General features: G+C 40.5%; 1 protein-coding gene across 1 annotated transcript; it reads right to left on the reverse strand.

Moving 5' to 3' along the window:
- Positions 1-506: 506 nt before the first annotated feature.
- SNX20 (sorting nexin 20) lies at positions 507-8,036 on the reverse strand. Its single transcript, XM_058813705.1, has 4 exons — positions 7,936-8,036; positions 5,682-5,859; positions 3,946-4,097; positions 507-1,444 (listed from the first exon to the last, which is right to left on the reverse strand). Exons 2-4 carry the CDS (start codon positions 5,845-5,847, stop codon positions 776-778), a joined length of 987 nt encoding a protein of 328 aa, XP_058669688.1. The 5' UTR covers positions 5,848-5,859; positions 7,936-8,036; the 3' UTR covers positions 507-775.
- Between the last annotated feature and the right edge of the window lie 5,608 nt (positions 8,037-13,644).

Raw genomic sequence — 13,644 nt, forward strand, 5'->3', positions numbered from 1 at the left:
ATAATGACCCATGCTAGATAATGGCAAGATAATTACAATATTTATGAGAATTAATTTACCAGATTGTTAAAATAAGTGTATGGGAGAGACTTTAAAGTGGCGGGAAATTACCAAGGCAGGCAAGCAAACAAGAATGTGCCTTCAATGCAGAAAGTAAAAAAATTGTGTTAGTTCCAAAAGGGAGATGAAGTGTACTTCCTCATCTGTGATGGAATGTCCATCACTTGTATTTTTTGCTCCCACCCAAGCTGATTGTAAACCTTCCCCCTCCTCCTGCCCACAGCAGCTGAATTCAGAGGGAACAGGATCAACCCCATCATCCTCAGAAATGGCAAAGTGCCATTTGACCAGGCCTCAGCTGGAGGAGTAAAAAACTACTTTCAGTGTCTGAGGATGACAGGATGACTTTCCTTTCTTGAAAGGAAGTAGTTTCCACATGAACAAGTAATGACTCATTCTGTAGATTTTCAAGTGCTTTATTAATTGTATTTTCTTATTCTGACTTTTCACACAAAATAAGCTATGTTCAAAATAACCAAATCATAAATGATTATTTTCTTGCACATTTCCTTCAAGAAACCTTAAAATACTCCTTGGGAACTCCTCGTATCTGTACAGTAGATGTAATATATTCCAACATAGATGTTAATGTCCCTTTGAGCATAGAGGATATTTAATTTTTTCTCCTATTAATACAATGTTAAGCAACCCAATCAGGTAATTTCCAGTTCTCATTCTTCCAAGAGTTTGCTCTTTCATTAATTTTTTCTTGTGTTCACCGTACGTACTCCCGAACTGCAAGTTCTTTCAGGGTAAAAACCCGTACGGGATCTTTCTTTGTCTTCCATTCTTCCAGTTTTTCTTGCAAAGACAGAAAATCCTTGCCAAGTTCATATGCCAGAGCGATCATTGTTTCTAAAAGTGGCATGTAATACCTGTGGCTGGTGTGCACACAGAGGCGTGACAGAGCTTTCTCTCCATACTCAAAGGCGCTTGCTGGGTTTTCCAGGTCCTTGTGGCACACCACGATGGCACAGAGGGTAGGGACAATTGCAACAGGGTTCCCTCTTGTCAGCCTTTCCTGCAGCCCAATGACTTCTAAAAGGATTTCCAAAGCTTTGGTGTACTGGCCACCCCGCAGGCAACCGTATGCTTCCTGAAGCTCTGGCCTTGTTAAAAAGTCAATAAATTTTTTTGATCTTCTGATGTATTTCATAGCATAGAGGAGTCTCAGGTAGTCCTTGAAGGCTAATTTTCTTTCATTGATTATTTCTTCTGTGAAGTTTCCTGTTAGAGTTTTTTTGGGAAAGGTTACATCTTCCAGTTCTTCGCTGAATTCTTCCAGCAGATTTCTGTGCAGTTTCTCAAAATCTGAATAACGCCGTTCAATTACGGACTTGTTGCTGTCAAAACTCCCTGTTTGCAAAATGATGATTTTATACATCTAAACACAATCAAAGAGAAAAAATAAGCATGAGAAGGGACCATTCTAGCCCCAGTGCAGTCAGATTTTGTCTGCAAAGCAGACTTTGTTTGTTCAGTCCTCCAGCTGAAACACTCCTGCACTAATTTTCTGTGTGTAATCTCGTGTACTCCCATGGCAGTGCTGCTAAATCAGTTACTGCCTGGGATTATGGTGCATGCTCAGTGTAGAGCTGAAATATCTGCAGCCATCAAACTAAAAATTCCCTCCTCCTGCTATTCTGTACTCCTGTCACCAGGCTTAGGCTTAGCACGTAAGTAACTTGTACATAAAGAGAACACTAACAGATCCCATCCTGCAAGGTGCTGGGAAAGCAAATAGCAGCAGACTGAAGCACATGAAAACATTCACAAAGCATTTCTGTAGCTGTACTTTGTTTATAACAGCCATGGCTGCTGCAATCAATCATCTTCAGTGAACTGAATGGATTTCCCAGACTTAATATTGAATGTAATCTATTTTACATTGGTCATAATATTCAGAAATGCTCTTTGTAGAAGACATTCCTTGGGATTTGGGGTGCTAGTAATGCTGTGAAAGAAGAGGGAGTATTTGGCAATATATCTGGTGTGTGCAAAAATAAGATGGAGCAACTCCAAATTCTTTTCTCTCCTCTAAATCATTGTCCCGTATTCAAACTTAATTCACATTTAAATAATACCAAAAAAGCAACATTTCTACAGCAATCTGCTATCCAAAGCCCTTCACTAGCAGCTAACAGCTGTGCTGCCCCACTTAACAGTACTCAAGAGCACGTCTTCCTCAGCTCTTCACTAGCCCCAAAAAGACCATAATAAATGTGGTATTGGACAAATAGCTGCAAAATTCTGTGCTGTGTTGTCCAAATAATCTCTTCTCACAGTGATGCTGAGGAAGGGCCAATCCCTAACGCGTGTAAACCATGGTAGCTCCATGGGAGCCAGTTTAACTGTGTCACCAGCTAAGGACACAGATTGCTGGCCTCTTGGATGATGACCATGTTCACATCCAACCTCACCCTGTGCCCATTAATTTACACAGGAGCTGGAGGGGTTTTGCTCATGCCAGTTGTTTTCTCTGCTGCTGTGGAAGGCTGCAAACCAGTACTCGCATTATGCCTGTCTGATTCTCTTCCTTGTTTTTCCTTAAAGAGAAATTCTCTCTTTTAATCTTCATAAATGATCTTTACAGGCAGTTCTTGAAAGGTTTCTAAATTTGAGCTGACTTCTCTGATCTCTTTTCATTTGTAAGCACTGTGACATTTTCCTATACTTTGTCCTGCTCCCTGCTGAAAAGTGTATATATGCCTGATGCATTCTAAAACAATCATAAGAGCAATTTTTTTAAGCTATCATTTTATCAAGGGCAGCTAAGTGAATAATTTACAAGTACTTGCTTTTGTATTTGTGGAGTGTGCATGAAAAAGGTAAGAAGTAGCACTTAATTAGACTGTCATTCAAATTGGCTCCGTTTTGTTGTAATGTAAATCTTTTTGCCTAGGCCTGTGACTTATGACTAAGTTTATTTGCACATATGCTGAATGATGCTCTTGCTCTCATGCAGTTACACAAAACCAATTTCTAGCTATTTAGAAGGTGAATATTCAGGGGTGTATGCAAAAAAAGCAGCAACTAAGTAGGTGTGTCCAGCATGCAAAAAGATGTAAGGACAGTCTCCAAAACATTTACTTGCTTCAAATTTTACCAAACTGGATCACCCAGCATCAGCAATGCTGATTCTTGGCATTTTTCATCTACATATCTCACAGACTGTAGCAAACAAGGAAATCATCCCTATCTGAATTTCACAGGAGTACTAAAAGGCATTCAGTCTAGATCAGTCCTTCTGAAGGCCAGGAGCAGAATCAGAAATAAAAGCCAAGTGTCAGTACTGGGAAAAAGATACAAAAATCCAAACTGCTTGGTTGTTCCCACTCCTCATACTCATGTTTTATTTTAAAAATATGACAGAAATATGCCACCTAAGGGAGCTCCAAGTAGGGAAGGGGAACAATCCCAAGTCATCTAGAGGGAGGATGTCTTAGACTTTGTCAACATCAAAGAATTCTGCACTTGTGCTAAGAGAAACCTCTGATGTGGAAGTTGTACAAATGCACTGCAGATGCTACAGCTGGCTAGCTCAGTGGACGTGTAAATATACAGATATTTTTACATTTGTGAGAATTTCTTTAATGTTGACAAAATGCTGTGTTTTAAGGATACTCAAGATACTAATTTATTTGATAACACTTTCCCACTGCAGCAGATTTTGTGAACTGACTGTCAGAGGGCTTTTTTAGATGCAGATTCCACCAGGCAGGCCCATACAATCAGTGAGAACAGGTTCTGCTCAGTGTGATCCTGCCTTGCAAAACTTGGCCCTTGCTGAGGCTTTCATGTAGTGAGGCCTGCTGTGTGCTGTGCAGACCCCTGCAGAGTGAATGAAAATTAATGATCTTCTTACATATTCATTTCTTATCTTACCACGTATTTAGATAAGTGGTGCTCTACAATTCTGGTTGATGGGATTTCAAAAAGGAGTTTGATTTGTTTGCACTGGCGTTTTTCATTCCTCCAGTACTCCTGAAGCTCCTTAGTGGTCATCGAAGAGTTGGGACTTAGGGTTGCACTGGAATCTAAAAACAGTATATTTAGTATTTCAGATTTTATTCTTTGCATTTGGAAAGAAAATTCTTATGTATTTGTTGTGAAAGGACAGCCCAGACTTTCTGTTGCTGTAACAGCAAGACCTAAAGACTGATAAAATAAAATTTCACTGCTAATAGACAGGAACAGATGCTTTAAGGAGAGCTATTAGGGTCTGAAATTTTGAAAGAACAGATATCACCTGCAGAATACAAAATTGTAGAGAGCAGACTGCCGCGAAATTTTATATGTCAAGGTTGTAACCTAGGGCACAATCTGAGCAGGAGATTCTCTTCATCATCCCAGAAGTAGCCCTAAGAAACACTGACTGAGTCTTTTGAGTCAGATGTTTCTCCAGGCTTCTTTGTTGCTAAATGGATGAGATAATACAGTGCAGCTGCAAATTCAGACATATATTCAAAAACTGTCCCTACTCAAATATGGGGTTTGTGCAGCAATAGAAGAAAGCTAAGGAAACATGAATATCCTAACCTAAAAGTTGGATAACCAGCTCAGCTGAAGGAGGATTTCCCAAATTCTCTCTTGTTTTGATGGCACAGTTCAGTTATATAAATGTTTTATATATATATATATATGCATATATAAAAGATATAATTTTATTTTTATATGTCTATATATCTATATATATATATATATACACCTCCTCCTTTCTCCTTTCTCTCTTCCCACAGTCATACATACACACACACACACACACACACATATATATATATGTATATGTATATATGTGTGTGTGCACATATAAAAAATATGGGACAGCTGGCTGGAAAGTTTGCTTACAGGAGAATTTGATGTAGAATTTCAAAAAGGCGATTTCTCTGTCTTTGAAATCTACCGACAATACATTTCATCAGGTGCCATATAGGCTAGATAAGTGGATAAAAGAAATGGAATATGCAGAAATAGACTTGCAAAGGCACCATAGCACTCGGTCAGTGGCCTCCCTTTTACATGTTCTTAATCATTTGACCATACAGTTTCAATTATCAAGGCCTTGGGGGTTTGGCTCAAAGCATCTGTTTCCTAGGAGAGGTGGTTTTTATGACATCCTTCCAGATTTAAAATCTTGATGAGATTATATATATTTAATGTTATAGGTAACATTTTATTTAATAACAGATGAGAGTGATGTTAGGCATGGTGAATGCTCAGTGCAGCCTCTTTAAAGGCATGTGAGAGCTGCCTGCTTGAGACTGGCCTCAGTTTGGTCCCTGCTGAAAGTGCCAAGGAGCTCAGATTGGTGATGCACAGAAAGGGCACTCCCAAGATCAGCCATCTGGTGATCACTGCTTTCATTCCTGGTGTGTAAATTAAATTTGTGATACATTTTAGACAGGAGGCATTTGAAAGGAAACATCTTGGTGTGTATATACACACACCAGGATGAGCACTGGTTTTACTATTGCTACTACAAGTGTACTCAAGGCTTTTTTCAGTGGAGTATGGCAGTACAACTTTGAACCACTGCTGCAATAAAGAAGCAAAGTTTTTAAAACCAAAAATTAACATCAGAAACAGCTAGATGAAAAATAAAATTAAAGGATAGCATCAACCTTGCGTGTCATCTTTTTCTGGGTTTTCTTTTCTCACTTGACATGAAATTTCAGCTTTGGGTTTGATTTCTTCTTCAACAGATGGACTTGTGGTAGAAGATGTGGTAATTCTGCTTACAGCTTCCAACAGTTCCCTTTCTGCTGTGCACTGTGAATCTTGCTCCATTGCTTGCTAGCACTGAAAGATAACAAACCCCATGAGATTTCTTAGTACCATGCCTTTAGGGGATCCACTTTGGCAATTTTCTTGTATTATTCATTTTGTTGTTTTCATTCTATTAGCTCATTTTTCATTCTTTGTTCTCTGTGAATTTGTATCAGTGCAACTTCATAAAAACTAAAGTAATAAATAGAAATATCTACACAGCACCGAACCATCCCTATTACTGTTACCAGTGAAAGTGTTTGGATGTTTTTCTGTCAGATTAAAATCAAATAAGAAAACCATAAGAAGTTATGTTGAATAAGATTAGACTGGGAACTCTGTTCTTACCTATGAGATTTTTATCATGAACTTCAGTGTGGGCAGATTTCTTCCTCCTTTTATTTTGCCCTCAAGCTTGCAAGTGTGAGCTCAGATGAACTAAAAATCTCTGAGATAATTAGTATAACCAGCAGCCTGGTTCTCTTACACTGTTAAAATTTACTCTTCTCAGGACTCAAAAACTTATTGTCTGTTCTTAATCACAACGTGTAGGACAAAATAGGGTGGTATCTAAAATAGTATGAAGTTTTTATCATATTTCACAGCTTTAGGTTCTCTCCAGAGACTTGTCACCGTACCGTGAAAAGTAAACAACTGACTTTGACAATGGCTTGGTGGCAGGAGATCTGAATTTTCTAATTATTATACAGAAGTATTCTCCTTTTACTTGTTCTCTTACCCTAGATATATTGTGCTATTTTAGATCTGTTCTACTAGGACCACTATTTCACCATGTACTGACAAAATGCTTAATACAATATATTCCTATTCCATAGACCACATTGGCCATTCTGCTACTTAAACATCTCCACATTTAAGAATGTTCTTTGATTTGTTGGGGTTTTTTTAAACAAACAAACAAACAAAACCTGCCTGTTACACCACTGTGTTACAAGAGAAGTTGAAAAAGCTCTAAGAACATCCTAACAACTTTGCCAAGATGCTGTGTTCCCTCAGCATGAGCAAACCGTTGCTCCCAGTTCAGCCAACGAGTGAAAACCAAATAACAGAACAACACAGTTTTACAAGAATATAATGCCCAAGAAGTAGTTATGAAGCAATGGGAGGTTTTAGGAGGGTTGTTGCTACATATCATTTTGCCTCTACTCGTGTACCACACTGTTATGCAATGCTAGATACAGAGGTGAGGAAACTCCTTCAGCAGACTTATTGATTTCTGGCAAGTTGCAAGGCTATAAAAAGAAAAGAAATTGCTTTCCTCACTGGAAATAATGGAAGTGCAAACCACTTTCCTCTAACAGAAACCTATCCTTTGGCTGGCCTGCACAAGTAAGTGTACAGATGTTGTCATCCTCCTTAATGAAAGCATCATGGAAGCTCTTATTCTTGGAGTGAAAGTTCTTACTGTTCTTCAGACCTCCTTATGATCTGCTTTTTGAACATGAAGAATAGCCACTTACTTACTGCTTAACTGCTCAGTCTTTTGAAAATCACAAAAGAGCATATATCACGAGAGCATATATAGTAGATTCAATGAGCAATCCGAAAAAGGCCAAACAGATTTAAATGACGACATTTTTCTTGGATATGAGTTAGGATAACTTTATAAGAAAAATTGTGTTTACATTGAAAAAAAACCTTTGTATGTGCATCGTCTTGTATTCATAAATATATATATGAGTATAAATGTGTATATATACGTATACACATACATATTTATTTATTTATTTATTTGTACTGTTTTAAAGCATTGTTTACCAGGATACATAACACACTTGTAAACAGAAGAATGCAGAAGTGGATGTTATGACACACAAATTTTCTGCCTTCAATACACGTACCTTGAATACTAACTGCACTTCATGCCAACAGTTTCATTTTCACAGCTAAAACTCATGGCAAGCTCCTTTAGCTATGCTACTACTTATTTTTCCATATTAAAAAAAAAAAATCCAAACCAGCACAACCCTCCTGCAATAAATCACACGATGTTATCTAGAGCAGACACTCATCCTGTTCCGTGTCGGGGTGAGCGCTGCTCCAGCTCCTGCCCTGGGTTTTCAGCATCACAAACCCCGGAGGACCCACCTGTTAATCCCGGGGTTTTCCACTTGTTTCACACCTGAGCTCGGAGCGAGGCCCCGCGCAGCCCGCACGGGCTCTCCGAAGCGCACAAAAAGATGTCCGTGCCTGCTGCTAGCGGGCACATTCTTGTGTTACAGAAAGGAAGGAAGGAAGAAGGCTCGGTTAAATCACACTTCCCCAAGTGCCGCTGCCCCATTGCGCATGAACCCTCCGGAGCCTCCGCACCCGGGGCCGCCCCAGCCCGGCCCGGCCCAGCCCGGCCGGCTCCGGCCCAGCACAGCGGCCCCGGTACCGGAGAGGCCTCACAGCAATCCACGCCATCAGCACAGTCCGTACAAACCACCCTGCATGGGCAACGAGGCCAAAAAACCACTCTTAGCAAAAGGGAGATTAGGGGAAAAAAGAGCTAAGCACGTAAAATGTACTTATGCGGAAAAAGAATGCCCCTTGGGATGTCTTTAAAATACAGGCTTAACATCCAGCGCAGGGAAAAAATGCACGTGGCATCACAACAAACAGCCTTGCATTGTGTAAACTTGCACTTCTGACAGTAATCCTGATTCTGCATAGTGCAGAACACATGATTAATTTCAAATATCTGCTCAATTAAATTTCAAATAGGAGCATTATCATATCTGACATGATTACTAAACTTGAGATGGGCTTATGAGTGTGCCTAAAGTTAATCCTATATGTGTTTAAATTCATTGTTGAACTGAGGACAAGATGAAGAATAATGTATTAATCCACATATCCTTTGGCCCAGATGCTTCCTTTTGGAGTTCACTTCAGTTTGGAAATTTGCTTTAAACCATCAGGATGGCTATTCTTGGGTTAAGTAATATGGAGATTATCTTTTTTTAGTAAGGTAAGTTTCCTCTTTGCCAAAGTTCAGTCACTGAAAAACCAAGCAATTTTAATGCAGCACAAATGTGTGAGGCAAGCCTCCAAAGGACCACATGGATCCTGCCCCACAAATTCCTTTAGAACAAACAATTTAAAATAATGTAAAATCAGGGCCATAAACTGATAATACTTCTCCTCTGCTTTATTCGCAACATAAAACAATGCCAACTTTAACTTGGACTTGGTCTAAATGTAGGAGTTTTGCCAAAATAGCTGTCAGAATGATGAAAAATCCCTTGCATGCAGCTACAGCCCCGCTGGCAAAAGCCCTGGACTGGATGCTGTTGTATTGGCAGAGTCCTTCAGCCACTTTAGCCTATTCCATGAGAAAAGTGATTTAAGTTACATCGAAAAGAAATCTGTGCTTGCCAATTCAGCTCTAAGGTGTAGCTGTACCAGCCAACTCTTTTAAGTGCAGACGAGGCATGGGTTCCTGGCACTACTCTCATTCCTTTAAAGCTAGATTTATGGCTTTGGTTACAATTGTGAGCAAAAACCAGGGGGGATTTCAGCATATTTCACTCATGCTGACAGTTTACAGATGTATCTAAACTTTGAATTTGGAAACAGTTAATTTATGTGTTGCCAAAAAGCAGTGTATTATTTTGTGATGTTTAATGCTATTGTCTTGCTCTTGGTAGAGTGAAAAGAAAAGAAAAAAGTACATTTTTCAGTATATTAAGTGTGACCTCTACATTCAATTATTTCAGAATAAGTAAGTTCTAGTAAAATTAACCTGGATTATTAAAAGAAATTAAATGTGTTATTATATTTACAAATCAAGGTTGTTCCACAAGACTTCTGCCTGCCTGAATAGAGGCAGCTGTTATGGTCACAGCTGGTTCCTGAGGGTGCTCCTCATGCCCAGGAGCTGTGACATCCACAGCAGGTTTGGCAGGCTGCTGCTGCTCCTCATCCTGCTCCCAGGAGCTCAGGTTTGGTGCAAACAGCAGCTCAGGTTTGGTGCAAACAGTCCTTCACTGGGACCCAGTGCTGTTAGTCTGGCAGCATTTTACTTTCCTAAGTGTCTACTTGATCAGCACATGTAAAACACACTGCAGTACACAGTGCTGTTTGCTAGCAGAATGCGTAACTAATATTTCTTTTTATATTTTCAGCTACGCTTCCAACAGTCAAATATGATGTAAAGGTTAAGCAGTTGAAAAGAAAATTTTCAAAATGGCAGCAAAGCATTCTGAGAGACAGGCAAGTGCACATACACCATCAATTTACCTTAATACTCATAAAACTGTGGTAAATTTTAATGGAAAAGCATTTTCTGTTGTTGTCAGGGATGGAAAAGGGATCCTGATGCAGTGGCTCACTCTGAGTTTGCATTCTGTGAGAGCACTGACTTTGTCAGGCACACAGACCATTGTGTTACAATGCACCTACCAGGGGATATGGGAAATGTGTGCTCTGCAATAATGCAGGGGAGAGGCAAGGTTAAAATCATAACAGTGCACTGCATAAAAGGTGGCTGTCATGTGAGTTATGTCCTCCATACCCATTTAAGATGAAATGACTCATTTAAAGAAGAATAACTGGAAAGTTTATGGCCAAACCTTGGTGAGCAGCCAAGAGATGAGCCAGCATTGTGATGCCATGTAAAGGATGCCTGCCACTATTGAAAGGCTGTGTGCTTATGATAGTTAAAGAACCAAAAGGGATTGCTGCCCCAGTGTCAAACACTCTGCCTTGATTTATACCCTGATCTGGGCAGTTCCTATTTTCCCAATCAGACAGATAACACAAACCCTGACAGATACAATACTTAACCATAGACTACAAAGCTGGTATCAGCTGGAAAACTTAAGAGCTAAATCAATGTCATATATGAACTGCAGTTTTCTGGCAGATTTTATTGGCATTTTATCACAAGCAGAGCAAGGTCTTATTCTTGTTAAGCATGTTGCTGTAACATCCCTTTACAAAATACTCTACAGCTTCTGTCCTAAGAACGGCAGCTTTAGGCAGCTTTGCAGTCTGTGCTGTTTTGCCATCTCAAGCCCCAAACTATTTAGCTAAACATGATTTATTTTACTAAATCATTCATTAGAACAGTAGATAATGACAAAAAGCCCTAAACAAACAAGAGGAGGCAGAAATACCTGTCATATTTATCCAAGTCCCTTTTTATCATATAACTAATATTTAGAAAATGCAGTCATATTGTCTTTGATGCTTCTACAAGAACCTTTCCTCTCTGTTTTTTTAAATGCAGCTGGATAAATACCAACCATTTCCATGTTTGAATTAGCAGAAAAAAATCATCTGTTTTGATGAATATTCTGCACTTTTGGGGCAATGCTGTGATAAATGAATACCATACTCCTATCTTGGCACAGCACAAAATTCTGTTCCATGCTATGCTATAATATGTAATTGCACAGTGTTGTGTCATTTGGAAGTGAAATTTGTTTACCATACTTCATTATTACAAAACATGTCTCTCTTAACAAGAGTGTGGTTTAAAGAAATCATTTGCTGTTTAATGGCAAATGTCTTCGTGCTGGTGTTACTGACAGGGTTTTCAACATAAAAGAGATGTAGCAGGCTCATTGTACACTGCCAAAGTCCTGTTATCACTTTACAGCTCCTTCATACTTCTAAAGGAGTATGAAGGAGCTTTGGAGTAAACAGCAGTCTGGGCCTGCCTTTCATCTGAGGTCTGGCAGTGACATGGAGCTGTGTGCAAGCCCAGTGGGTCAATAGGATTTTAACTTAGGTTAAATGTCACAAGCACTGTTCTGTCTGCAGAGTGACAGCCTTTGCCAATGGGCCATGTTGGTCATTTTTCCTACTGAATTAAGTGCATAATTACATGGAATACAGAATATTTTAAAATAGAAAAATAATTTTAAATATTAAATATTAAAATATTTTAAATATTTTAAATATTTTAAAATATTTTAAAATATTTTAAATTTTTTGTTTTGACTTATTAGGACTACTACATGTAGTCACTCCTATCAAGAAGTCTGATATTTATGTATCAATGTATCTGTCCCCTTTTCTTCTCACATATAATTATGGTGTACTTTGGCTGATACTTACAGTCATGTTCCACATGTGATTTATTTATACCCAGTGTGTAAACATAGTGAAATTTGGGATAAGAGGACTTCGAGCAGACGTGTTAATGCAGTTTGCAGTAGCACAAAGGCAGCTCCAGGAGCAGAGGCTGCAGCAGCTGTGTGTAGATAGCCACCTTGAGGATCAGCAGAGCATGACTTGGGGTTACTCTGCGCTCTTCTGCAAAATCAGGAAGGCATAAATCTTAGCATATTGTTTAATATAATATATTTTCAATGTTATTTATTGTTTAAAAATTAAATGAGACTTTGAAATGCAATTTTTCTGTTAAAGAACTAGGGGGAATGATTAGTGTGAGCATTCATTCCACAGCAGATGGAATCTCATTGCTCCCTCGGGAGTTCCCAAAAAACTCCTGCTGGTGTCTGTGTCCTTTCCATCCTGCACATACCCAAACAAATAAAACCCCCTGTTCTGCCCTCCCATCTTCCTGGCAAAATCCTCGGCAGTGACTCAGAGTGCTTCAGAACTTAGAAATGGGCACTCCAGCCTGATCTGGGGTGCATTGGGTCTGCTCGCTGACTGTCTCTGGATTCTGAGAGCTATAGGGAACAGGGGAACTGGAACAGCTAATGCTGAACTGCACGTTACTAAATTACATAAAAACATATGTTAAGGGATTGCTACAGATGCTAAGAAACCAGGAAAGTGCTTATTTATATGCCAATATTACTGTAACCTCCTGAGGTACATGATCAAATGCTATATCCTTAAAAGACGCTTCTTTGTAGGAAGTCCACTTCTAAAAGTGCAAAACTTTGGAAATATTTTCAAATGAAATTTAAAGCACTAGTTTAGAATCCTACATGAATAAAAACATGCCTTCTTTAAAATAAATGTTTTTCTGAAATGCTGAATGTGTAAATGGAGTTTTTAAACCTAACTGTCCTGTTGAGAAACTCCCTTCTCTAGCAGAGCTCATTCTCTCATTCATAATTTAAGCAGAGCTCACTATCTATAAACAGCAGCAGATAGAATAAGTGGAGCAGTGGAAGTTGCTAAGTGGATAGAATAGCGCAGCATTCAGATGACAGGCACAATCTAAAGTAGGTCGGGTAAAGAGGAACCACATTTGGCTTTTATTACATTAAATATTCAGCAGCATTACTTAAATTTCTTGGCAGTAAAAATATTTCAGAAGCGGGTATTGAAGCCAGACCTAAGCCGGACATCCGTGAGCCGGCTGTGGGGCAGGAGCGGCCGCGGCTGCAGCGGGATGAACGCTCGGAACCACGCCGGGCTCACGGCACGGTCCGGGCTGTGCAGGGGCTGCACGGCTGGTCCGCTCCTGGCTCCCCTCAGCGCACACGGACGGCCTGCCGCTAACCCCGCCTGGGCTGCGCTCCCGGCCCGGGGAGGCTCCGGACCGCACCACGATGTCTGTGCCGCCTCTGAGAAGCGTCTGTCCCGCCCCACGTGCTGCGCGCATCGAGGACAACGACCAGCGACGCCGGCTCAGGACTCGGCGCAGGACGGGCTCGTTCGGGGCGGAGCGGCCGCGAACACCGGAGCCCTCAGGCCGCGGAGCCCTCAGGCAGCGCCGCCCCCGCGCGGGCCCGGAGCGGGGCGTGGCACGCGCACCAATACAGGCGCGCAGCGCCCGCCCCGCCCCTGGGGGCACGCGCGCGCCACCCAATTAGCGTCTCCGGTGTGCCAGAAGTCCCGCCCTCCCGCCCTGCGCGACCAATCAGCGCCCTCCAGGGGGAGTGT

Source organism: Ammospiza caudacuta, chromosome 13 (genome assembly GCF_027887145.1).
Source record: "Ammospiza caudacuta isolate bAmmCau1 chromosome 13, bAmmCau1.pri, whole genome shotgun sequence".
Taxonomy (NCBI): domain Eukaryota; kingdom Metazoa; phylum Chordata; class Aves; order Passeriformes; family Passerellidae; genus Ammospiza; species Ammospiza caudacuta.